General features: G+C 41.0%; 1 protein-coding gene across 1 annotated transcript in view; it reads left to right on the top strand.

Annotated features, from left to right (window-relative positions):
• The window catches only part of THSD7A (thrombospondin type 1 domain containing 7A), a 308,918-nt gene that overhangs the window by 162,170 nt on the left and 120,254 nt on the right, over window positions 1-26,494 (top strand). The window contains 2 exon segments of the mRNA XM_074270637.1: window positions 15,747-15,902; window positions 17,758-17,980. Of these exon segments, the coding sequence (XP_074126738.1) occupies window positions 15,747-15,902; window positions 17,758-17,980 (379 nt within the window).

Below are 26,494 nucleotides of genomic sequence, written 5' to 3'. Positions count from 1 at the left end.
TCTCCTGTTTGAACAACTGGCTACTTATAATCCCAAAGTTGGAATAAGAAACGGTGACTGAATGGTTGATACACGTGGCAATGAGACAAGTAGGGATATTCTCTCATCATCTCTCCCTCTCTCCTCAGAAGGCATTCTCCTAGTGCTAAAACCCAGGATGGCAATTCCCCAAGATCCCACAATCCCAAGACCTTGCTTTCTCCTTTTTTCTCTTCCATAAGGTTTCCTTACAAGTCAGTTAAGCTCTCTGTGGCTCTGTGCTTTTATCTGTAAGCTGTTCCTTCTTGTCCCTGAGGCATTTTTGAGAAAAATGAACCAATTCATGAGCAAACATGGAATTCAATGAACCTCAGTTAAACTCCTCATGATTTGGGTCACTTATCTGAGTAGCGACCCTGTGTTACTTGGGAGGGGAAGGTGGCAAGTTCCTGCAGAGGTTAAAAACATACTTTCACTAAGAATCATGGGCTCTCTCTCTAACCTGACAAACTACCTCACAACTATGGATTGTTTGTCTAAAGGAGACCATGAGATCCCACACAGCCTGACCCAATGATCAATACTACACGAATACCTTTTGTAGCATCTTTGACATGGAATCTTATCGGCTTATTTATGCACCACTGGAGACTGAGAACTCATTACTTTCTAAGATGCTTATTCCATTTTTGTATAATTCTGGTGTTTTGCAAGTGCTTTCTTCCTTATGTTGACCTGAAATCTACTTCTCTTCACCTTCCACCCGACATGGCCTTATTTTGCCATCTGGAGCTATATCTCGTAACCTTAATCCTCCTCCAGTCTCATAGGCTAGCACATAGGAAAATGTGGCAATCAATATACACAAATTTTATATGCTTAAAATCGCCTTTTCCTTGAAAGAATCCTCATCTGGCCTCCATTGGAGGGCCTGACTGTCCTGATCACTCTCCTCTGACTACAAAGGCTTATCAAAGACCCTTAGAAAAATGTTGCCAGAACTGAGCTCAGCATGCTAAAGGGGCAAGAGGCAGAGGGCAGCAATAAGTGAAGCCTTCAGGTCCCTCTTTCTAGGAACTTTCTACTCATTTACTTCAGTATTTCAAGGAAGTATTTTTCAATGGCAGCACTCATATTCTGGTACATATTAGCCCCCATTCCTGAACCCAAAACTTCATCAGTTATTGTCAATTTTCTACAAAACATGGCCAATAACAACCATTCATTTAAGAAGAGGGTTTCAAAAGATAGTGAAATGTTTCATTTATAAAGTATCAGAATCATTTGCAACAATAAATAAAGCTCCATCAATAAAAGTAGGATCTGTTTATATACATATGTGTATATATATATATATATATATATATATATATATATATATATATAGAGAGAGAGAGAGAGAGAGAGAGAGAGAGAAAGAGAGAGAAAAAGAGAAAGAAAGAGAGAGAAAAAGAGAGAGAAAAAGAGAGAGAGAGAGAGAGAAAGAAAGAGAGAGAGAGAGAGAGAGAGAGAGAGAGAAAGAGAGAGAGAAAGAGAGAGAGAAAGAGAGAGAGAAAGAGAGAGAGAAAGAGAGAGAGAAAAGAGAGAGAGAAAGAGAGAGAGAAAGAGAGAGAGAAAGAGAGAGAGAAAGAGAGAGAGAAAGAGAGAGAGAAAGAGAGAGAGAAAGAGAGAGAGAAAGAGAGAGAGAGAGAGAGAGAGAGAGAGAGAGAGAAAGAGAGAGAGAGAGAGAGAGAGAGAGAGAGAAAGAGAAGAGAGAAAGAGAGAGAGAAAGGAGAGAGAGAAAGAGAGAGAGAAAGAGAGAGAGAAGAGAGAGAGAGAAAGAGAGAGAGAAAGAGAGAGAGAAAGAGAGAGAGAAAGAGAGAGAGAAAGAGAGAGAGAAAGAGAGAGAGAAAGAGAGAGAGAAAGAGAGAGAGAAAGAGAGAGAGAAAGAGAGAGAGAAAGAGAGAGAGAAGAGAGAGAGAGAGAGAGAGAGAGAGAGAGAGAGAGGAGAGAGAGAGAGAGAGAGAGAGAGAGAGAGTTTTCCATATCCTGAGTCTTTCTAGTTGTTTCTTAGGGTCAATAATGCTAAACATAGGTTGTAGCCCACAAAATATCACATGCCCAAATCGGTCCTCTCCACAGAAAGCCTTGTTTGAAAATATTTGAGAATAAAAACCCTTTCAAGAACTAGAATCAGCATCTCAGATCCACCCTTTCTATCTTCTCCCTTAATTTCTTTCCTATTCTCCCTTTCTCCTTTTCATTTATTGAAATAATCAACATTGATCCCGGCATATAAAAAATGGGTACAAGGATGTTGTAAGTGATTTATGAATTCCCTGTTATAATGAAGGTTAAAGGAAAAAGACCCTCCTAAATACAATTCAGTTTAAAGAAAATTGATGTGGTGTCTTCTATATGTAGAGATTTGTGTTTACACTTGAGAGGGATGCAGTGTTTCGCTAAGCCATAATCCTAGCCTTCCAGGGGCTCCTAGGCTGTAATGATAAGGCACTAATGCTGAGAACTATCAAAGTAAACCCGAGGTTACATGAAAAGTCATTCTGAGAAGTGTCAAATGAAGTGCTGTGTGAGATCCATGAAGGAAGGGAAGATTAGACTCAACTTCATGGAGAAGGAGGCATATAAATTCTTTAAAGTGTGGGAAGGAAATCAAGTGGCAAAGAAGGAGAGAAAGAACATTTCCGTTATAGAGAACAAAGCAAGCAGACGAGACAGGGAGACAGCACTTGGCTCGTACATCAGGGAGAGAACAAAGAAGGATTGATTTCCCCCAAATATAGCCAAGTCACTCAGTACCTGAGGCTAGATTTCTAAGTTGTGTTCATGGTCCTAACTAAAGAAAATTTTAATTAATCCAAAGGCCTTAAATCTAAAGTTTCAGCCAAAATCATTTCACCAGTGTGATGCTGTCTAATTTGGGGGATAGAATGGTATCTAATCTACCTTCACTCAGACCAAGTTTGGAGATAAAAAGAACACTAGATCTCTTTGTAGCATTTAGTATGATGATAGAGTCCAGATCTACCTGTTCTCTGTAACAGGAAAAAAAACAGGGTAGGGTCCTAGTCTGATGGAGGATATGGAAAAATCCAAATTCATAATAATTCTACCTTAAATTCTATATTTGAATGGCCCAGTGGCACTCCCTACTTTCTTCAGTTCCTCCGTCTCCCACTGAAAGAAAATCTTCTGCCCCCAAACATGTTTTATTCTTTTGTTTTCATGTATATCTTCTTTAAAATATTCCCTCAGGATTCTGTTAAATAGTGAGCTGCCAGAAATATCTGCCGTATTTTGGTTTACACAGGTTTTATTGTGCTTGTTGTTTTTCTTCAAAAATAGATCTGTAAGTTGTACAGTGATGAGGCAATTCTGAGCCAACTTGGATCCATAGGTTAATCATTTCCAGGCTTACTCCCTTCCCCCCCCCCGTCTTTTTTAATTAAAAACTTGGCTTTGGACCTCTTTGATAAAGATCTTAGCCCCTTTCTCATCCTTTTTCTAGTCCTTGACTATATTTTCTTGTAAATTCTTTTTTAAAAAGACTCTCTCCAGGGCCTTGAAGGCCTTTCTCTTGCTTTTGTGTTGTTCCTAGTGAATCGCTGGAATGGTTCATTTTTTATGCCTTAGACCGCTTTTTTCTTCTAGTCCAAAAGTCATTTATGTCCCCTATTCCCAGGGAATATCCTACTGCCTTGAATTCACCTTGTATATTTCCATTGATTTCTGGATCATCCACAGTCATGATTCTTCAGAAAATCATAATAATGGTTCATGGTGCTAGGTCTTCTACATAGACACTGGACAACCATCGACTGGGCAAACTGGCTGCAGTGGCCCCTTCCAGTTCTGAGGATCCATGATTGTGATGTCATTCAGACTTGTGGCTGGGCAGCTGCTACCAGAGGCACTTACGGCTTGCTGATTCCCAGAGGTCCCTGCTAAGGAAAGGATATCTCCCTCCATGCTGTAACCTGAGAGAGGTGAAACCTCTCTGCCACTCGTTAGCACGGTGACCTCCATTAACAAAAGAAAGATGGTGACTAAGATATTAGCTAATCTGGCCCCATCAGGAGATCACAGTCCTGGGGCTCTGTGTTACTCAAGTGCTGATTCTGTCAGTGCTGGGTCAATGACTGATGGCACCAGGAGGAGCCATGAAATATGTTCTCAGGCTGTGCTCTGGTGAATAAACTGAGCAGCTTTGCAGAAGCCAGCTTGTCTCCAGCTAAGGATGGAAAAGAAACAGCCCATGGCTGGCGGCTTCCTGTTTGCTGCTGATGGCCCGATGGGGAGCGGGACTTCTCTCCAGTGTTAACAGGGGAACAGCAACTCCATTGTGAAGCTCATTAATATTGATTCCTGCTAAAAGCAAAGTGAAATAAAGAGGAAGAATGACAGTGGGAGAGGGAGGGGATGGCAGCAAATTCTTCTGGCCCAAGCTCCGTCATCTGAGCCAAAAGGACCTTCCCCGTTCATTCTACGGCAAGTTTGGAAATCACAAAAAAATGGCATTTGTTGGGTGTGACCACTTGGTTTTTAAGTAGAGGTCTCGATTTATGATCTAAATCTTGCAAAGATGAATCTGGCAGCTGTGCAAAGGAACGGTGGACTAGCAAAGGTATTGTCCAGAGGCAGAGAGCCCAATTAGGAAGCTATTGCCATAGTCCAGGTGGGAGATGCTGAAGCCCTGAACTAGGGTGCCAGCTTTGTGGGTGGAGAGACCAAGATGAATGCGGGAGGTGTTGGGAAGACAGAATCAGCAGGAGGTCTCCATTAATGTCATTCAGGACATCGAAGTTGAAAAATAATAGGGAGAGATTGTCCTGATGTTTCCTGTTTCATTTGGGCAAAGCTGGATTTCCTGAGCCCTGAAAGAGAAACTTGTGACTCTGAAGCTAGCTTTAGATCTGGATCTAGTCGTAACCTGAGCTCTAGAGTTTTCTCTCAGTAAAAGAGGGCAAGTAAACCCTAGGGATTCCTTCCTCTCCTCTCTGAACCAATCCTCAAACAAGTATTAAGCACTTACTTTGGGCCAAGAACTCAGACAGTCAGATGGAGTGAGCAAAGATTTGTTTTTTGGCTGAGGCAATTGGGGTTCAATGTCTTGACTAAGGTCATACAGCTAGGAAGGGTTGAGTGCCTGAAACCAGATTTGAACTCAGATCCTCCTGACTTCAGGGCTGATGCTCTAACCACTGTGCCACCTAGCTCCTCCACCTAGCTCCAAGGATTATTTCTTAAGTGCTTTTCATATGCCAGGGATTATACTAAGTCCTAGGAGTTTATATTCTAATGGGAGAAGACAAGACATACAAGTAAGCTGGGAAGAAGGGAAGGCAGTGGGAGGGTTACTGGGGTGGTATCCCAGATTCTAGTGGGGAAAGGGCATGAATGGCATGGAAATGACCAGGAAGTGAAGTGCTCTTTATACAAATGTACATGAAATATATATAAGCTAATCATCCAGGGGAGGCACTGGCAACTGGAGGATCAAGAACGGCCTCTCAGATGCAAATTGAGCTGAAGATTGATGAGTGATTCATCTCAAAGGAAAGTCAGCATTCCAAGATGTACCAGTGAGGAGGGAGTACTTTCCAGGTAGCAAGGGAGCAAGGACGGGAAAGGGATTGTTATACATATGGGCCAGTAAAACAAGACATTGTAACCAGATAAAAGTTAACAAAATGAATGTTGTGAAAGGCATTAAATGAGTTTATAGTTGATAATATAAACTAGAGCTTACTGTAGCAAGCAAGAGTCAGAGTCGTGGATTAGGAATAACCTTTTCTCACCCAGGTGAATGATGGATTCAGGGTGGAAGACATCGGAGTCAGGGAGACTGTCCACTGCGATAGTCCCTGTGAGCAAGGATGAGGGCTTGACTAAAGAGTAACTGGAGACAAGGAAAGCTGGCATTAGGCTGAAGGAATATCGCGGATATCGAGGAAATATCCCACTGTAGTTGATTAAAAGGCAGGCGAGGACAAGGATCTCCACAAATTTTTGGAACACCATCCTTGTTTCATGAAGCCCGACCTAGCTGCTCCACCTCTGTGCCTTGGAGTCCCACTGCCCATTGAACTTGGATTGTTCCATTTAGACAGTGAATTATACACCATCTTCTCTGCATTTTCAATAACCAAATTATGCCCATTAATGTTGCTTTCCAAAATACATTATATTAACAACTAATATGTCTAGAGCACTTTGAAGATTTCAAAGCATTTTAATCCACTATGTCATTTGAGTCTCTAAAGAAACCATCCAGATAGGTTCCATGGGTATTCTTATGCCCATTTTAGAGATGATGAAATTGTTTAGGAGCTTCTTGAGAGCAAGAACAATAGCATTTATACAAAACCTACTCTAGACTAGCTTTGGAGCCCAAGCTCTGGCTGGTCCTATTGTCCTGGAAATACTTTATTCATGGATCCAATGATATCTAATGTGACATGTCCAAGGAGCAACCTGCTTGAGTCTAAAAGGTTTATTTCCAGCTTGGCTAGAGGGTGATTGCTTGGTCACAGGCCCTCTGGAAGATCAGGTTCTTATTCATGTGGAGGGATAAAGAAATTAGTGGGGAACTATGATAGAAGACAGGGTGTGATGAAGGCAGAAAAGAAATGTAAACAATAAATAGCTCCTGGGGGAAAATGAGGAAGGGAGCAGGGAGAAGAGGACATTTTTAGTGGGAGGAATCCAGAAAGGATTCACAGAGGAGGAGTGCTAAAACCAACCCTTGAAGGAAGAAAAGGATTTTAATAGGAAGAGATAAGGAATGAATAGGTTGCAAGTTTGAGGAATAAATGACATGAAGGCAGGGGACAGCAGCTCAGAGGAGCCTAGAGCACTCAGAAGACCATCTAATATAATTCCCCTCACCTTATACCAAAGGAATTACATCCCAGGAAAGACAAAGTCACAAAGGCAGAAAATATCTGGGTTAGAGTTTAAGAGCCAGTTCCAGAATCAGTATTCTGCAAATAGGGAATACTAAGTATCCATTTAGTATAGTATAGGGTAGGTGCAGGAGTGATCTTCAGTTAAAGCCAGGCCATAGTGGAACCATGAATGTCTGACCAAGAAGATTGTATTTTATCTTAGAGCCAAATGGGAACCCCTAAATGTTTTTAAGTAGAGGTCTCGATTTATGAGATCTAAGCTTTGCAAAGATGAATCTGGCAGCTGTGCAAAGGAACGATGGACTAGCAAAGGCATTATCCAGAAGCAGAGAGACCAATTAGGAGGCTATTGCCAGAGTCCAGATGGGAGATGATGAAGCCCTGAACTCGGGTGCCAGATTTGTGGGTGGAGAGACCAAGATGAATGTGGGAGGTGTTGTGAAGACAGAATCAGCAGGAGTGTCTGCTCCTTTCGTATCCCCACGGCCCGAGGTGGAACAGAGAGTTTGCACATACACTGTTTGGACACATGGCAAGCATCCAATCAATACTTGACACCGATTAAATTAACTTATCTTCTGCCAATTGCTTCCTTTGGAAAGAGCGTTTCTCCTGCAATATATAAAAGCTTCTAAGTTCTGCACTCAAGGATCTTGAAACTCATATGAATATCATGATTTGGTTCTGGCTCTCCCTCTGCCTGCTCAGCACTAGCCTTTCTAAACTAAACTGACACTAAATATTCTTGTTCTAGTTTCCCTTTCCAAAAATCAGTGTCTGACAACCTCACTCCTTTTTAAGCAGGAATAACAATAAGAAACAAACAAAACCCAGCACACAGGAGCTAATGCCTCAGATAGGGAAGAACACCAGAGCACCATCTTATAGGAAGGTGTTTGGGCAATGGCAAGGAATAGATGCTCTAGGGGGTACTTCAGAACCCACAAGCTTTCCCTCAAATTCCCTTGATGAGTCATGCTCTGCTAGGGAGCCATTTGTACCTGCTAGAGACTAGGTACCAGCTCACAGGTGCAACAAGGAAACTCAATTAGCAAGCTCAAGGAAGTTCCTATTTATTCTTATTTAAAAAGTATGTGGTTTTCTGGAATGTGATGTACTTTCTTTTTGTCACAAGTCAAAATTATTAGTCCAATGAAACGTCAGCAGAATATGGAGGTTGAAAGGAACCTTTGTGGCAATTTGATCCACTTATCTGAATAATTGGCTCTACAATTCCAAGATTACTAAGAAGAATTATTAGTTTAAAAAACAAGCTTTTAGGGATTGATTCTAAAAGAGCAAATAAGGAGTAAAGTAAATGAGCATTTATTGAGCACTCATTTGCTATGCATTGGGAATACCAAGTCCCTATTCTCAAGGAGCTCAGTTTGACAGGGTGTGGTGGGGAAGAGAAGGGATGGGGAACATGCAAACAACTTATACAAACAAGATACAGAAAAGATAAATTGGAAATAATCACCTAAGGAAGGCACTAGAATCAACGAGGATGTGGAAAGTCTCCTTGTACAAAGTGGGGCTTTAACTGAGACATGAATGAAGCCCATAGGTTGAAGAAGGAAAAACACTCCAGATGTGGGAGGATGGCAGCAAAAACTCATTATGTCTGCTAATAGTCATTTTGTTCTTAAAAATTCTCCCTTGTTTTTTCTAAAGGATGACAACATAATTAGATTTACAAAATTGAAATCAATCTCTGTCTCCTTGTACAAATAGTTCTGACTCAAATCATGATCCAATCTCACAGGTGGAGGAGACTTTCAGAGGTCATTTAATCTAAACAGTAGCAGAACAAGAAACCCTTCTTCAGCATGTGGAACAGAGCCATAATTCCTGTATTTGCAGTGACAGGGAACTTACTCCCTACTGAGCCAGTCCATTTATTTTTGAATAATTCAAGTTACTGGGAATTTTTTCCCCTTATGCCAAGCTGAAATGTGTTTCCTCCAGTTACTCCCAATTTGACCTTCTCGGATCAAGCACAATAATTCTTGCACTTGAGGATCCTTCAAATACTTGAAGATAGCGAATGTGGTCTTCCTTAATTTTCTCTTTTTAAGCCTAAACCTCATTTGTTCCTTCAACCTAGCCTCCTCTGGCACAGACTCCAATTGCATCAAAGTCATGATGGCCAAACGTAAGCCATTCTTCCACTTGGCAATTTCTTTCTTCCTGTGTAGTTCCCAGAACTGAGCATGATCCACTGACTTCTTATGGGCACAATAGCTCTGCTTCCTCCCTTTGTCAGGGCCCTATTGCTGTTAATGCAGATTGTAGTAATCACAATCACTTTGCTAGCGGCCCTGTCATACTTACTGAGCTTACCAGTCATTAAGATCCCAGGAATATTTTAGGCAAAATCTCACTCATATTGTACTTGTAGAAATTGATTGGCTTAGCCAAAACTCTCCTTATGAGGTTCCATTTTAGTCAATTTGACCTAGTATTTTCCTCATACTACCTGTTTTTCAGTTATGCTACCCTCAACTAGCTAGTTCTCAGAGCTTAATAAGGGCAATTATGTGGATAAATGCCTGGAGTTAGGAAATCTTATCTTCCCAAGTTCAAATCTGGTCTCAGATGCTAAACAACTGTGTGATGTTGGGCAAGTCACCTTAACCCTGTTTGCCTCAGTTTCCTCATCTGTAATACAAGGTGGAGAAGGAAATGGCAAACCACTGCAGTATCTTTGTGAGTCCTTTGGGGTTTTCTTGGCAAAGAGTCAAACATGATGGAAAAATAACTGAATAGCTCAGCTTTATGCAATCCAAAAGCCTAGTCTGGCGTTCTTCTAGGTTGTTGATAAAAATCAAGCTATTCAATATGACTCTTTCTAGTCAATGAACATTTTTTTAAAGTTACTGTCGCAGACCCCTAGCCTCTGTATAGACTCTGTCCTTATGAGGACCTCAGAATTTTTAGCCCAAGGAGCCTACCTTGTCAGTGGTGATGGTTCTTTAGAAAATTCAAGACAATGAATTTGATTCCAAAAGAACAGTCGAGGGCACAGCTCGATTCCTGATCAAGTTTGAAAAATTGAGTTCCATAGTGTAGAGCTCTAAGAACTATTAACATATAGACCTGTGATTGTCTTCTGTGTGGTGAGGAGCACCTCTTATCTGCCTGGGAATTGCTCGAATCAATATGTGTCCTGTTTAGAATAAAACTCATAAAGCAAACCCTGAAAGGGGAATAATCTGACAGAAATAAATGCCTCAGCTGTCTGCCTTGGTTTGTTTGATTCATGAGATTTAGATATTTTCAAAAAAAAATGTGAAACAGTTCATTTTTCTAGAGTTCACTTGGATGAACAGTGAGACAGCTTTCAAGAAGATTTTGTTTCTATTCTCATTTCTGGTGCTTTAATTTACTGAGTGTTTCTTTTGGTGGAAATTTTTGAGGCAAAACTGTTGCCTCGTTTTTTGTCATTTCCTTCTCCAGCCTCATTTTACAAATGAGGAACCTGAGGCAAACAAACTCATACAATTCGTAAATATCTGAGGCCAGATTTGAACTTGGGAAGATCAGTTTTCCTGCTCCAGGGTCAGCACTTTAGCTGTTTGATTTTGATGGAGGATTTTTCATTCAAAGTCCAAGTGGTTCGCTGAAAATGTTCCAGTGGCTAAACTTGACCTGATAAAGAACAAGGCTGGACCATGGATCTTAAAGAACATACTTTGGTCAATCGTACCCATGTTTTAAAAGCCAGTCTTTAAATCCACAGAAAAAATTGATCTCACCGGGCTCCCTTCATATTGTTCATGCTCTCTAGAATAATATGACGAGACTAACAATTTGTAATTTTAAATTTCAACCACATGAAAAAAATTAATGTTCTTGAGGATGGTATAAATGTATCTATTTATTAAAATGGCATATCATTCTAGGCTTCATGAAGAATTACCTAAGGAGAAGATAATTTTTTACAGTGTTCATCTCTTTCAGAGATGGTTCCCCTCGTCTGACGACACCTTTCATTAAGAATCACTCAAAGATTTGTTTGTACATGTTGTGAATTTTAAACAACGTCCTATTCAATGTTTATTCAGTTTGATTCTTCCTATTCAATGAAAAATTTTTGAAGAGTTACTGCCATGGGCCCTTGACCCAATTAGAAGATCTCAACCCTTGATTTTTGTATGGTCAGGTAATGAGGGAAGTATTACAGACCTTGTGCCATAGAACATCCATTCAATGTATTTATTCAATTTGTTAAATTTAATTAAACAAGTCTTGATTGCATACCTTCTATATGGGGAAAAAACCAATATGATATTGTTATAAATATAGTGACAAAGGCCACAATTCCTGTCCTCAAGCACCGTCTACTCTCCTCATAAGATATGTTACCTACATAAAAGGTAAATAAATGCAGAGGAAAAAAGGTACTAAAGCAAAGGGTCAAAGCACACTTCCTTTTTTTGGAAGCGACATCAGAGTTGAGTCCTGAATGGGAAGAATCCAGGGGAAGAAAGAAGAGCATCTCCAGCTTTTAGATTAGACGGTAGAAAAACACAAATGGGAGGTAGAACGTCAAGGCTGTGGAGCAGCTGGTTGCTCTGTGGCTGGGATATAAAGTAAAAAAGTTCGGATAGAGCCAGACTATGAAAAACTCAATGCGTTGCCGAGGAATTAGCGTTTTTCTAGATGCTGAATACTAAAGAATCCACTCCACATTTTTGAGCAGAAGAGTGAAGTCAGATATGTGAGGTCAATTTGACATCAAGATAGAATATATATTGCAGAGGGGAGACTTTCAGACAATCAGGAGGCCATTGCAATAGCCCAAACAAGAGGAGATGGGGTCCTGAACTAGAGTAATGACTGTGACTGGAGGGGAAGGGATAGATACAACAGTTGTTGAAGAGGTCGAATCAATAGGATTTGGCAAGTGATTGAATATGGGAATGGTGGGAAAAGGAGGTCGAATCAATAGGATTTGGCAAATGACTAATAGGATTTGGCAAGGGTGAATGTTGAAAATTATCTATGCATATGTTTTGGGAATGGTGGGAAAAGGAGGAGAGAGAAAGAAAAAGAGAGAGAGAGAAAGAAAAAGAGAGAGAGAGAAAGAAAAAGAGAGAAAGAAAGAGAAAGAGAGAGAAAGAGAGAGAGAGAAAGAGAGAGAGAAACAGAGAGAGAGAGAGAGAAAGAAAGAGAAAAAGAAAGAAAAGATAAATCCCACACAGAAAAGTCATAAAAGATATTCAGGATCAGAGGGACCATGGAAAGACAGCGACATTCCTCTTGACCTAGAGATCCCACTATTAAGTACATCATCCAAAGAAATCAAGATAGAATCAATATCCAATATACTTGAAAAATGTTTACAATGACACTTTTGTGTTAATAAAGAATAGTAAGCTATATAGATGTCCATCATTTGGATAATAACCAAATTAATTGTGGCACATGAAGGTAATGTAAGATTGCTGAATTACAGGAAACAGTAGACGTGAGGAATTCAGAGAAGCACGAGAAAAAATTAAAGGAACTGAGGCAGTATCATAAATAGAACCATAAAACAAAATATATAACTACAACATAATGGATGGGGAAAATGGAATAAGCAACAAAACCTGATAATATCGTGTAATTACAAGGACCATCTTGATTTAAAAGAAGAAATGACTATGACTATCCCTTCTTTGCAGAAACGGCAACTATGGCTGTGGAACATTGCATACACTTTCATTCTCGGTTGCATCGATTGATTTTCCTGCTCTGTTTTCTTTCCTTCTCTTCTTAAAACATTTGCCACAAGTGATGGATGGGGAAAGGAGAGAAAGATCAATATGGATATGTAGATATGTGTATATACAAATATTAAAGTGTATTAAAGTGGCATTAAAAACAGAGATGTTTGAAAGTTTAGGGAGAGAACCAGAAATATTTTTAGGCAGCAGAAAATTTCCAAAAATTGATGCGGGTTTGAGAATGAGAGTAAGACCTAAAAGGAGCACGAAAGCAAAGGATTCAGTGAAACCTGAGTCAATCCTGACAAGAGTAAGGGCCATGTCTATCTCAAAGAACACAAGCTTTTTAATGCTCTGTATATGTGAGGTTTGGGCACAATACAAAGACAATCCCCAAGTCTGTACAATATAAATGACACCCAAGGAAAATAATCTAGGGACAATAGTCTCCCTGAAACATATTTCTGCACTAAGAAGAGGGCTTACCTCCTGTTAGAAGCAGTTAGGTGACACTTAGGGAGACAGAAGTCATCTGGCCTCAGATGCTTAGTAGCTGTGTAGCTCTGGACAAATGAGTTAATCTCTATTTGCCTCAGTTTCCTCACCTGTAAGATGAAGATAATAATCGCACCTATCTTCCAGAACAGTTTTGATGATCCAAGGAGATAAATGACTGTAAAGTGCTTAACACAATGCCTGGCATGCAAAAAGTGCTATATAAGTATTGACTATTACTACTAACTTTGTATTTCACCTTCCATGGTTGCTTCCCCCCGACACTGCAACCACAGCATGATACTCACCCAAAGAGTCTACTTCTGCCTGCTAACATCTGTCCTTAGAAGAATTGCTCCCAACCATACCCATCGGCTAGCCCCGCAGCTAGGTGCCCTAACTTCCTTGAATTATGGACATATTGGGCCACAAGAAACTGCTGAGTGTGATAAAGATTCTAAGTCTTCTAAAAAAATTAGATTTTATTTTCCTTGTTTTGTTCCACCAATCCATCACATTCTCAGTGTTGGAAAAGTAATATAATTAAGCATTCTTGGCTTTGACTGATATGGAAAATACACATCAGAAAACTATTCTGCTGAACATAAGCAGAAAAGTTCACTGTGGTCGGTACAACACAAGCAATAGAAGTATAGTCGTGTTTATTTTCATTGCCGTAAAGAGAAATAATTAAAATGTTCCCAGAAGGAAAAAAAGAAAAACAAATCTGGGAAGCCTCAGAAATAGCTAATTTGAGCATTTGTAACATCAATAAATAAGGATTCAGCTCCTTACACAGATTTGTGCCTAGTCATGAGACAAAGAAGTCTCATTAATGAAAGTGGAGGTGGTCTGGATGCAGGGGGCGGTGAGAAGGGGAGTGTCTGGAGGGCAGTGTTGGATGGGTAACTCCTGGCTAGCCCAGGAAACTGGTACCCGCATAGATCATATATGTGTGATTTTCCATACTTGCAGTTATTACTAGAGTGAATAAAAAGAAACAAAACTCCAATGATAATCAGACAACTCCCCTAACAAGCACAGAACATCCTCCGATTCCATTCCAGGAAACCTTCCTGAGGTGCCCACTGTATAGTAGCATTGCCTTTTTTGTCCTCCTGAAGCTTATCATCAACACCAATGGGAATGAATGGCTTTGGAATCCGGTGATTTCCAGTCGCCTTCCTCTTAGAGAGAATATAGATGCCTACAACTGTCTGAAGAAATAAAATACTCAGCCAGGATTCACACAGTCCCTCCTCACCTCTCACTATTACAGTGAATGACTTCCCCCACTTACACACGCCACTGTAAATATATATATATATATATATATATGTAATGTTTATTATAAATTATATACATCTGTATATACATATATACCCACATATATATGTATACTAAATATATATATATGTATACTAAATATATATATATACTAAATATGTGTGTATACTATATATATATATATATATGTATACTATATAGGGTATTTATACCAGACATACACGTGCGTGTAGGAAATGGACCACAGATAAATCATAGACATTGCTTATCTGCCCAGAGTTATTTGCATATTCTCTTCCTCCATTATACCGTGAGCTCCTTGAAGGTAAGGACTGTCTTTTGCCTTTCATGGGGGCTTAGCTCATTGCCTGGTACATTGCCTTGGTACACAAGCCTGGTAGGGACTGGACAGGAAATCCTGTTCATGCTGGTTGTGTGGTACGGACAGGCGAGCTGCACTTGGAAAGCAAGAAGAAAATGGGGACACCAGATGGAAATCTGAGCCTGGGAAGCTGTGGGCAATGAGCATTCACCCATACCTAATATTTCCCTTATTTGCACCATCCTTCTCACTAGTGACCTTGGGCCAAACTACATATGCTTCAACTTCACTAAAATTTTTAAACTCATTTTGTCCATGTGTTAGGCAAGTGGGGTTAAATGATTTGCCCAAAGTCACACAGCTAGGAAGTGTTAAGAGTCTGAGGCCAGATTTGCACTCCGGTCCTCCTAGCTTCAAGGCCAGTGCTCTATCCACTGCACCACCCAGCTGTCCCATACCTTTCAACTTTATCAAAGTTCTTGTAGTCACAGAAATGGAGTTCGGTGTCCTGAGAAATAACAACTTCATTAGAAACCATCCAACTGCAGCCAGTGGTGTTTCCTTAGATAGAAATGAGCCCTGGAACTGAACACAATTTTCCTTGTCTGAGCAGAAGTCTATGACCTTCTTAGCTCTGGGAGCTTTGCTTCTCATAATGCTGTCCCCTATAAGACTAGTTTTGTAGCTTCTGGGGTATACTGGTGGCTCACATTGAGCCTGCCATTCAATAAAACGACAACGTTGAGACATTATCTAACCAGGTTTCTCCAGTCTTATGCTTAAGAGGTTGGTTTTTGGACCCACATGTAAGATTTGACATTTTCCCTTATTAAATTTCATCTGATTAGTTGTATCTCAGCGCCCAGACTTGTCAAGACCTTTGGGGAGCCCCATTATGATCTGTGACATGAGAAGCTGTCCACGACACTGATTTAAACAATGCCGTCTTCCTTTCATGTTGGAAATATTGGTGTAGAATCATACTGAGGCTCAGGGTCCTTCTCTGGGGGATTTCATTTTTTTTTTTATTTTCCCCTACAGCTTCCAAACCAGTAGACTGGAAACTCTGCACGGGAACTGTCCCGAACACCACTCAGCTCTGCCACATTCCCTGCCCTGTTGAGTGTGCAGTGTCAGCGTGGTCGGCCTGGGGACCTTGCACCTTTGAAAACTGTAACGACCAGCAGGGCAAGAAAGGTAGGTGACTCTCCCGCTTTCATCAGGCCTTCTGCAGCAGTATTTGCTGCTGTAACCTTTAGGCTTTTTGTCCACTGTGCTTAGCACAGTCCTGGGCACATGGTAAAGATTATAGAAGCGATTTAACATCCAAGACCATGAGTCAAGAAGAAGAAATCTTCATGAATGGAGAAAGCTCATGTCAGGAGGTGACCTTAAACTGAACTACGAGGGATGGCAATGATACCTCAGAGTGTGGAGGAACCGTGTCCACTCACATCCCATTGCACACACCCCCGATAACGGGGATACCTTTCTTTAAGCTGTCATCTTCAGGCTTGAGCCCAGGGCCTCGTGCAGAATAGTTGCTGAATCAGTGTCTATAGAACTGAATTAAAGATAAAGAGGCTGGACGTGCATTGATGAAGTGCCTCATCATGTCATGGAGGGAACCGAAGAGTCATCAATTCAGAATGTATCTCCCTTTGTGTGAGAAGATGTCTCAGTAGATATGACAAAAAAGTGGTGCTTAATATGCAAAAAAAGGAGTTAGAGTCCTTGAAAAAAATAAGTAAATGAGAATACATTACAAATGTGGGATTTGGCTACCCATCAACCTCTCTTATTCAGGGCACCACTGCAAAGTGCTCCCCCAAAAAGAGGTTTCTGAGCAGTTAAAAAAGTCACCAGTTTATCCAGAGTGTAGAGTCTTAGACATTTTCTCAGAACCTACTTTTGTTTCACACATATTTAAGCAAAAGTTGGACAGCCACCTGTCTGTAGTATATTGTAGTGAAGATTCCTTCCATGTATAGCTTGGCCAGATGGCCAGTGATGTCCCTTCCAATTCTCAAGTTCTGTGAATTTTCATAACCTTGGTGAGCGGGTTCCTTGGCCTATAGAAAAGTGAAATTAGTTTAGCTTCATTTAATTTAATTTAGAAGGGAAGGAAAGAAAAACATCATATATAGTCACACAGGAAAGGATGCTCTGAACAAAATATTAAAGGTATCCAAGAGAGAAGAAAAGACTCTATCGAGTCCCAGGCTCCAATGGATAAAGCAAATATTTCTTCATAGTTCCTGATGGCTTCACTGTATTATACACAATGGTGTGTTTGGAATGAATCATGAAGAGATAATTAAAGGATATTCAATTATTCTGTAACAAGGAAGCAGGTTACGTTTAAGAAAGTTTCCCTTCAAATAGTTAAAATTTAAAATAGCTTTGGTATTCAAAGTTGGAAAAAGCTGGAGCTCTCCAGAAAACTCAGGCACCCAGTGGAATATTACCATAGCTAAAGGTAGGAGATGCATCTGTCTGCCTGGATGGCTCCAAGATCTGTGGGTGCCAGGTGCATCCACTATCCCGAGGGAACACCAACTACGACATACCGCCTGGCAAATGGTTACATCGTTTAAACCTCTAAGGTCTCATTGCACACTTGAGAGGCAGCATTGGATTGTGGTTAGAACTTTGGAGCTAGAATGAAGAAAACCTGGATTCAAATCTCACTTCTAACATTTACTAGTGGGATGTGATGGCAGTCAATATCTGAGCCATTCTTTCTCCATTTATAAGACAGACTACCTGAGAGGAAGTGTAGCCTAGTAGAGACAGTTGCCTTGGGTAATAAATGCAGAATAGCTGCCAACTTGTATTGATAGAGGGCATTATCTGTGCCAGTGAAGTCAGAGATCCCATCTCTGTCCCTTGACTTAGCTCCCTCTAGGATTATTGCTTAATCCCTTAAATGGAAAATCTTACTCTGAGCAGCAGAATTCCAGTTGTGACTCCTTAAAGACTGTGCCTCCTGGAGCTGTCCATTGTACTCAACCATCCACTGACCAACCTTTTTCTTTCCCAAATACTTCAGGCTTTAAGCTGAGGAAGCGGAAGATTACTAATGAGCCTACAGGAGGATCTGGAGGGACTAGTAACTGCCCTCACTTGCTGGAAGCCATCCCCTGTGAAGAGCCTTCCTGCTACGACTGGAAGTCAGTGAAGCTTGGGGACTGCGAGCCGGACAATGGAAGGCAGTGTGGTCCCGGGACGCAAGTGCAGGAGGTGGTCTGCATCAACAGTGATGGTAAGATAGAGTCGCATGAGTAGAATGATGGCCACTGCGCCTTGTGTGGAGTTCTGAGCGAGATGCTTCCCGTTCTAAGAGGCAGAAATATCAGTCAGGGCTTTGCTGTGCTGTGAAACACTACGACCAGTGACAGAGGCACAAAATACAAGGGACACACTCAAAAATAAGAAACCCCTAAACATGCGAGGTGACCACTAGGGTGGCAATGCTCACTGTGAATCAGAATAGGGGAAATGTGCTTGTTTTGGTCTTGCCTCATCTATTTGAGATCAGACCCAGGACTTCGCCGAGCTCCTTGTGAAGGAATAACCATCACCAATGAAGGAGTTCCAAGTGACTTCCTCAGGGTCACGCTGCCATCGTGTATAAGCCCTCACTTGAAGCCAGGCCAGCTCTCTATTCCCAGGACCACACTATCTCTCTAGTGTCAGCCCCCAGATCACTTTGTCTTCTCCCTTTGCAATGATGTAACAACACCGGCTTCAGTACCAGTTCCCCAATAATAATTTGCCGCAGGACTCTGCTGAAGCACCTAGCATCTAAAAGTGGTCTGGATCCAAACCTTGGTCAGAACAGAGGGTGGGGGGATCTTTCATCATCCCAGAAAACTGATCATTGTTGCTTGGGTGCAATTTCCATAGCAGGCTCCTTGTAAGAAGGATATGAATGAGCCTCATTTCCTCATTCTAGATTTGCCTTTGGTGATGGCACAATGACTGGCCCGTAATTAACTGAAGCTCCTCCCCCTGGTATACAGTTCTTTTCTTCCTCCTCCCAGAATCCAAACTGGCCTGTTGAACATTCCGTAGTACTGTGGTCTCCCAGGGCTCTCTCCTCCAGAGTCCTAAACTAACCCTTTGGAAAATAATTTGAGACCTTTCACCGCAAAAGAGAAACCAGGATGTGGCTTGGGTTCCAATGATGTGTCCTCTGGATAGCCAAGAATACCAGAGGAGGGGTAATACACAACACCACCACCAAGGAGGTAGATGCTATTATTACCCCCATTTTACAGATGAGGACATTGAGGTACATTGAGGTTAAATGACTTGCCTGGGGTCTCTAAGGCAGGATTCCATTTTAGGTCATCCTCACTTCAGGTTTGGTATTCTCCACTGCAAAATAATTGGCTCAGGGAGGTGGTACTAGTTTCAGCTTTGAGATGAACTAGCTCTATACCTCTGAGCTAATCATTTCCCATCTCTGGGTCACATTTTCTCCATATTTCAAATAAGGGAGGTTGGACTTAACTGCCACCGCAATCCTTCCTTGCTCAAATGTTTGGATTCCATGGATATTAGAACAGCATGCCCAGAAAACTGGGCCCTGGGGCCTGGAACCATGATGATGAGGTCTGTTTGGAGGCGAGGCAAAAACATTCAGGGCTCCCTCAGGGATGATGGAACATCTGGCAACTGTCATCACCGCTCCCTTCCTATTTGCTTTCAGTGAGTACAATTGTTCCCTCCTGTGGCTCACAATAAGTGTTCTGAGGAGAAAGCTGTCCTCTGGGGTAGGAAGCTCAGTGCTGTCTTGGAGAAATTGTTTTACCTTTAGGCTTAGCAATTCTCTCTCTTACCCTGATCCAAACCACACGCACGGTAAGCCTTAAAGAAAAGGCAAACAGGCTACCTGTTACCCAGCATGCCCCATGTGTCCATGAGCTCCCTGATATCCAATCCTATAGAGTCTACCTATTTCTAAGTTAGGTTAATGCATGGCGAGTATTCTCCCTGCAATGAAAAAAGCCCACACTGGGCTATTAGCTTTTAATTTCTTTAGAAATTCATTAAATACAGTGAAGAGAGCAACGGACTACTAGTCAGAACACTTTGGTTCCAATCTCAGCTCTGCTCACTCCTATTTGTGGGCCTTGGTTTCTACAAATAACGAGAAGGCAAAGAGCCTCTTTTTAATACTAAAAAGTCTCTTAGATCTCTAAAGCCTGTGATCTTGGGACCCAGAACACTGAAAGCTGGTCCTTCAATGTCAAATGGACAATAGAGAGCTTTCACGGTTGGCCTCTTGGTTGTAGAAAGTACAAACTTATTAAAAAACACTAATGTAATTTGCCAGTTCCAACATTCAGAATCCCACAATCCCACTTCTTGTTTTCAGTTGTAAGTCAGGATCTCACACTTTTTGGTTAGTCCATACAAGGAATCAAACAATTTCTCTCTCTTTCCCCTTTCTCCTCTCCCCGTCCCTGCATCTCTCTCTGCCTTTTTCTGTCTCTCTCTCACACACACACAGTTTTACCTTCAGTATAATGTAGAATTCCCTCCAGTACTTGGATCAATTCGTAGATGATTCATTTTAAGAGAAGGAAAACTTCTGTGACTTAAGAGAAATCTGGGGATCTTCTCAGAGTGGACATTTTTCAGTATAAATGGGCAGATAGCTCAGGGGCCAAGTGGAGGACTATAAATAACCTCCTTCCTCCTGGATGAGCCAGGGGGGAGTAGGGAAGGGGTCACCTAATAAGAGATTAGCAGCTGCACCAAATGTTGCTCTGTAATTAAATCAGGCAGAGGGAATTGGAGTTGATTACTTCTGCAGACTCTTCCCAATACAAATGCTTGAGCTGGGGCTATAGATTTTGTTTTGTAATTGAGTTGAGATTCAACTGTGGAACTAAGGAATTAGGGCATCTGCCTGATTTTGGTTTGTGGAATAAATAGGATAGGAAGCTGTTTCCTTCCACCAAACCCTTGCATCTTCCAAATTCGGGTGTTAATTAATCCAATTAAACTCAGGAAGCATTCTAATTAAATGCCTTCTTTTCATTTTCCTGAAATGACTGTTCAGAATTTTAATATTAATATTTTCAGAATCAAAGATTGATAGCATAAAGAGAGGATTTACTCAGGTTCCCAGAAGACAAGAGGTTAACCCGAAGTTACTTGGCTACTTGGATTTTTCTCACCCTTTCCATATCATGTGAGAATCAGGCAGAACTATGAATAATGCTAACGAGCTTATAGAGTTCCAATTCTGTGACTGGGAAAGGATCCACTTCTTTAGCTGAAGGGGAAGATTTTCCAGTATCCTAAGACCAAAATAGAGGTCAAGAGTCACACGGTACCTTCAAAGAATGCAAGTCTTAGACATTGTAGGAGAATTCATCTTAATTCAGAATCCACCTTCAGGACAAGGTTTTCTTTTTTTTTTTTTTTTATTATATATATATATATATTTTTTATAATATTATCCCTTGTATTCATTTTTCCAAATTACCCCCCCTCCCTCTATTCCCTCCCCCCGACGACAGGCAATACCATACATTTTACATGTGTTACAATATAGTCTAAGTACAATACATGTGTGTGAATATCATTTTCTTGTTGCACAATAAACACCAGAATCCGAAGGTACATGCAACCTGGGCAGACAGATATTAGTGCTAACAATTTACATTCACTTCCCAGTGTTTCTTCTCTGGGTGTAGCTACCTCTGTCCATCATTGATCAACTGGAAGTGAGTTGGATCTTCTTTATGTTGAAGATTTCCACTTCCATCAGAATACATCCTCATACAGTATTGTTGTTGAAGTGTACAGTGATCTTCTGGTTCTGCTCATTTCACTCAGCATCAGTTGATTTAAGTCTCTCCAGGCCTCTCTATATTCCTCCTGCTGGTCATTTCTTACAGAGCAATAATATTCCATAACCTTCATATACCACAATTTACCCAACCATTCTCCAACTGATGGACATCCATTCATCCTCCAGTTTCTAGCTACAACAAAAAGAGCTGCCACGAACATTTTGGCACATATATGTCTCTTTCCGCTCTTTAGTATTTCTTTGGGATATAAGCCCAGTAGTAGCGCTGCTGGGTCAAAGGGTATGCACAGTTTGATAACTTTTTGGGCATAATTCCAGATTGCTCTCCAGAATGGCTGGATTCTTTCACAACTCCACCAGCAATGTATTAGTGTCCCAGTTTCCCCACATCCCCTCCAACATTTGTCATTATTTGTTCCTGTCATCTTAGCCAATCTGACAGGTGTGTAGTGGTATCTCAGAGTGGTCTTAATTTGCATTTCTCTGATCAGTAGTGATTTGGAACACTCTTTCATGTGAGTGGATATAGTTTCAATTTCTTCCCCTGAGAATTGTCTGTTCATATCCTTTGACCATTTATCAATTGGAGAATGGTTCGGTTTCTTATAAATTATGGTCAGTTCTCTATATATTTTGGAAATGAGACCTTTGTCAGAATCTTTGTTTTTAAAAATATTTTCCCAATTTGTTACTTCCCTTCTAATCTTGTTTGCATTAGTATTATTTGTACAGAAACTTTTTAGTTTGATGTAATCAAAATCTTCTATTTTGTGATCAATAATGATCTCTAGTTCTCCTCTGGTCATAAATTCCTTCCTCCTCCACAAGTCTGAGAGGTAGATTATCCTCTGTTCCTCTAATCTATTTATTATCTCCCTCTTTATGCCTAAATCATGGACCCATTTTGATCTTATCTTGGTATATGGTGTTAAGTGTGGATCCATATCTAATTTCTGCCATACTAATTTCCAGTTTTCCCAACAGTTTTTTCCGAATAATGAATTTTTATCCCTAATGTTGGAATCTTTGGGTTTGTCAAAGATTAGATTGCTATAGATGTACCCTTTTTTGCAGGACAAGGTTTTCTTGACCTGCCAGTACTAGAAAGTCAAACTTTTAAGGTTGGTACAGCCCTAACCAAGCACAAACTGATAGTCACTTGGTGCTCAACTATTCACCCAGTCCTTTGTCTCACCTTGGACACATCCAGTTCCTTCATGGGCAAAAATCCTTTATAAAAACAAGGTTTTTGAACACAAGCAAAGGTTCCTTTGCCACAGAGTCAACATTCAAGACAAACAGGCAGAAGGCAATAGGCTTTTTCTCTCTACTTATTTATCTGCTCCCGTCCTTGCAATACCGGAGGTGGTGGTCGTTTCTCAAAGAGAACCATGACATCAGGGAGGTGACACTATGACATGCAAGTGAATTGGATTTAAGTGAGGAAGACTGTGCAAGTTTACCTACCTCACTTTCCCCTCCAGAGCCATCTGGGTCCAGTAGCAAAATACAAATCAAAAAAACCGGAGATGGCTCTGGATGAAATGGGAGATCTTGTTCTTTTTAAGCTAGAGTCTTCAGCTTGCCGCACCAAATTCCATTAAAGCTCTCTTTCTTCTCCTAGACCTCCCACACATAATAAAGAAGGAGGAGAAAAAGAAGTAAAAGAAAGGGAAAGGGAAAGGAAAGGAGAAAGAGAAAGGGAAAGGGAAAAGGAAAGAGAAAGGGAAAGGGAAAACGAAAGGGAAAAGGAAAGGGAAAGGGAAAGAGAAAGGGAAATGGAAAAGGAAAGTGAAAGGGAAAGAGAAAGGGAAAGGGAAAAGGAAAGGGAAAGGGAAAGAGAAAGGGAAAGGGAAAGGGAAAACGAAAGGGAAAAGGAAAGGGAAAGGGGAAGAGAAAGGGAAATGGAAAAGGAAAGTGAAAGGGAAAGAGAAAGGGAAAGGGAAAGGGAAAGGGAAAGGGGAAGGGGAAGGGGAAGGGGAAAGGGAAGGAGGAAAGAGAAAGGGAAAGGGAAAGGGAAAGAAAAGGAAGAGAAAGGGAAAGGAAAGGGAAAGGAAGGAAAGGGAAATGGAAAAGGAAAGGGAAAGGGAAAGGGAAAAGGAAAGGGAAAGGGAAAAGGAAAGGGAAAGGGAAAGGGAAAGGAAGAAGGGATCACTGTGCCTGAGAGGGGCTGATCCTATGCTGCCACTGAGGAGATATATAGAAATAAGCAGGGTCAGTCAGCAGTAAATTGGAAGTTTTCAAAAGCTCTCTGAACTTTCTGATCAGTCAAGAAGAGGTATGAAGAAGGGATTGTAAGGACAAAAAATAAATTTCTCTTCATATCCACTTTCTTCCCTCCTGAAACTAAGGACCATTTTGCTTTTGCCTTGGTTTCCCTAACACCTCCGATAGTGCCTGCTGCATGGAAGGCATTTAGCTTTTCACTTTAACTACACTAATCACCACCATTTTTTCTGAGGCAGCATGGTAGCACAGTAGATTGAGTCATAGAGTAAGAAAGAATTAACTTTAAATCCTGCCTCAGACATTGGCTAGCTGTGTGATCCAGGGTGAGTCTTCATATGGATAAGAGGGAGAGCAATCAATAGCAGAGTCATATGGCTTCAGAGTGGGAGAGTTGGCAAATTCAAAGATTGTTTCATTAGGGAATTCTGCAGGTCATATGAAGTATGACTTTCATAGAGTGGGATTCCCAAAAGGTCTCATCTCTACTCCAAACCCAGCAGCAAACAGACTAGATTTGGCCCAGCCTGCATCAGGATTCAGGTTGTCTTGTGAGAATGGGAAATGAGAGTCCAGTATACCTTCTTTCTAGCCTTCCTGTCTCCTTCCAGTGCAATCCCTTCCTCATTGAGCTAGAAATACCCTTTATGCCCAAGGCTATCTGCCAGATGCTGCCCCTTAGTAGAGAACTCGATGACTTAAGGATCACCCTTTGCACGGGTAGTCTTGGCTGCTCACTCTTTATATATTGGTCTTCCAACACCTTCTAGGATACTGAGGCAGTTGCTTTCAGAGCTTCAATGGGAAGTCACAGGGTCTGAGCATATCATTCTCCCTTCCAAAATCCCTGTGATATTTGCTCCTTTGATACAGTACTTTGATAGCTTTCCAATATGTACTGTGGCCTAGAATGTGAGGTTTCCAAAAAGTGTTGAGGCCTTAGAACAACTGCAGCTGTTTAGTATTGGAATTGTCTCCATTTTCAAGTTTTTTGATGGCAACCTTCACTGAAACCTGAGAATTTCATCACCCTCCTCCCCCATTGGAGAGGCAAGGACCCAGTCACCACCTGAACTCCCTTCAGGTCAGTCCTGGAGAAGAGAAGGAAGCCTATAGGTGGCTGGGTGTCTGTGAGGGGCAGGAGGACAGGCAGGACAGAATTAAAGGAGGGCCAGCTTAGAACTCAGCTCAGTTCCTCAGAAAAATGCCTTTGTCCCTGTGAAATGCATGGCTGCTCCCCAGAAGTGGAAGCAACTTCAGAACGAAGATTAACCCGCCATTACATGGGAAATGCTGATGCTTTAAGCACAGAGAGCAAGGCTATAACTAGATTGTTTTCTCCATAATGCAGCCTATAAATCAACAGAGAATTTCCTCTTCCTGTAAGTTGGTGTGTCATTAAATGTGTTCAGAATGTAATTATCTGGGGTATTCTATTTAACTCGAAGGTCTCTCATTTTACCATCAGGCTCAAGTGCCAGGTTTTGAGGGAGGGCTTCATATAATTAGGTTGCAAGTTTTTATTCAATGTGCTATAAAGACAGAAGTCATTAAAGCCTCCCAGACGGTCCAAAACAAGAGAATCTCTTTCCCCATCACAGGAGATTACAGAAGACTCTCTTTAGCAGTTTACAGGAATCTCCATTTTTATTTAGATTGAAGAAATGTGGGGTAACATTTTGGTCTATGTATGATCTAAAAGCTGTTGTTATCCTTCCTAATTGAAGAGGACCAATTATGACTTCACCATGTTAGGGGTCAATGAACAGTGGCTCCAATATGGTGGATCAGACCAATACAAGCTGGGAAGACTACCACAAGCTGGACACAAATAATCCCTCTAAACCTTGGGAAGGGAGATGGCTCCAAACTTGTGCTTTTTACTTTTTTTTGAACTACTGCAGTTCTGCTTTGCTCCCAGAGCACTCACTTTGTTTCTAGGTTCTGTGTCTTGCTACCTTAAAGTGCTGCTGTTGATATTTTTGTTTTATTCTGCGTTTGAGAGCAGAAGGGAAAAATCAAAAGGATGAACAATTAAGCCTACTAGTAGGCAAGGACATGGGTTCATTTTTTCACGCAAGTTAAAATTGCTTTCTAGGACAGTAGGGCCATCCCACAGCTCCATCAGCAGTGTCCTCACATCTGTCTTACTATTGCCTCTCCAATATTTAGTTTCCTTTTTTCTCATCTTTCTAGGTGGGAAATGATACTTCAGAATTATTTTAGTTTACTTTTTTTCAGTGGTGATTTAAAGCATTTTCCCCATAGAGTTATTAAGAAATTGGGATTTTTTTAATGTGTTCAGTTTTTCTGATTTTTGCTTATTGAGTCCAGTAGTTGACAAACTTCAGCCCATTTGAGGGCCGAATGAAGCTTGAGTTAAGTTTTTACATGTTTAAATAAAAATTTATTGTATGTAAAACAACAACAACAACAACAACAACAATCTTGGCTCTTAGGCCATACAGAAATAGATGATGGGCAGAAGGTGGCCATGGAGTAATAGTCTGCCACGCTTGAGTGAGCCATTGTTTTCCTTTTTTTCTCTGTCTCTCTGTCTGTCTCTGGTTCTCTGACTCTTTGTTTCTCTTTGTTTCTTTATGTGAATCTCTTTCTCTCTGTCTCTGTTTCTGTCTGTCTCTGTGTATGTCTCTCACTCTTTCTGTCTGTCTTTGTCTTTGTGTCCCTATCTCTATATGTGAATCTCTCTGTGTGTCTCTCTCTTGGT

Source organism: Sminthopsis crassicaudata, chromosome 5 (assembly GCF_048593235.1).
Source record: "Sminthopsis crassicaudata isolate SCR6 chromosome 5, ASM4859323v1, whole genome shotgun sequence".
Classification (NCBI taxonomy): Eukaryota; Metazoa; Chordata; class Mammalia; order Dasyuromorphia; family Dasyuridae; genus Sminthopsis; species Sminthopsis crassicaudata.
The sequence above is the reverse complement of the archived record's forward strand: the minus strand, read 5'-3'. Positions and strand labels throughout refer to the sequence as shown.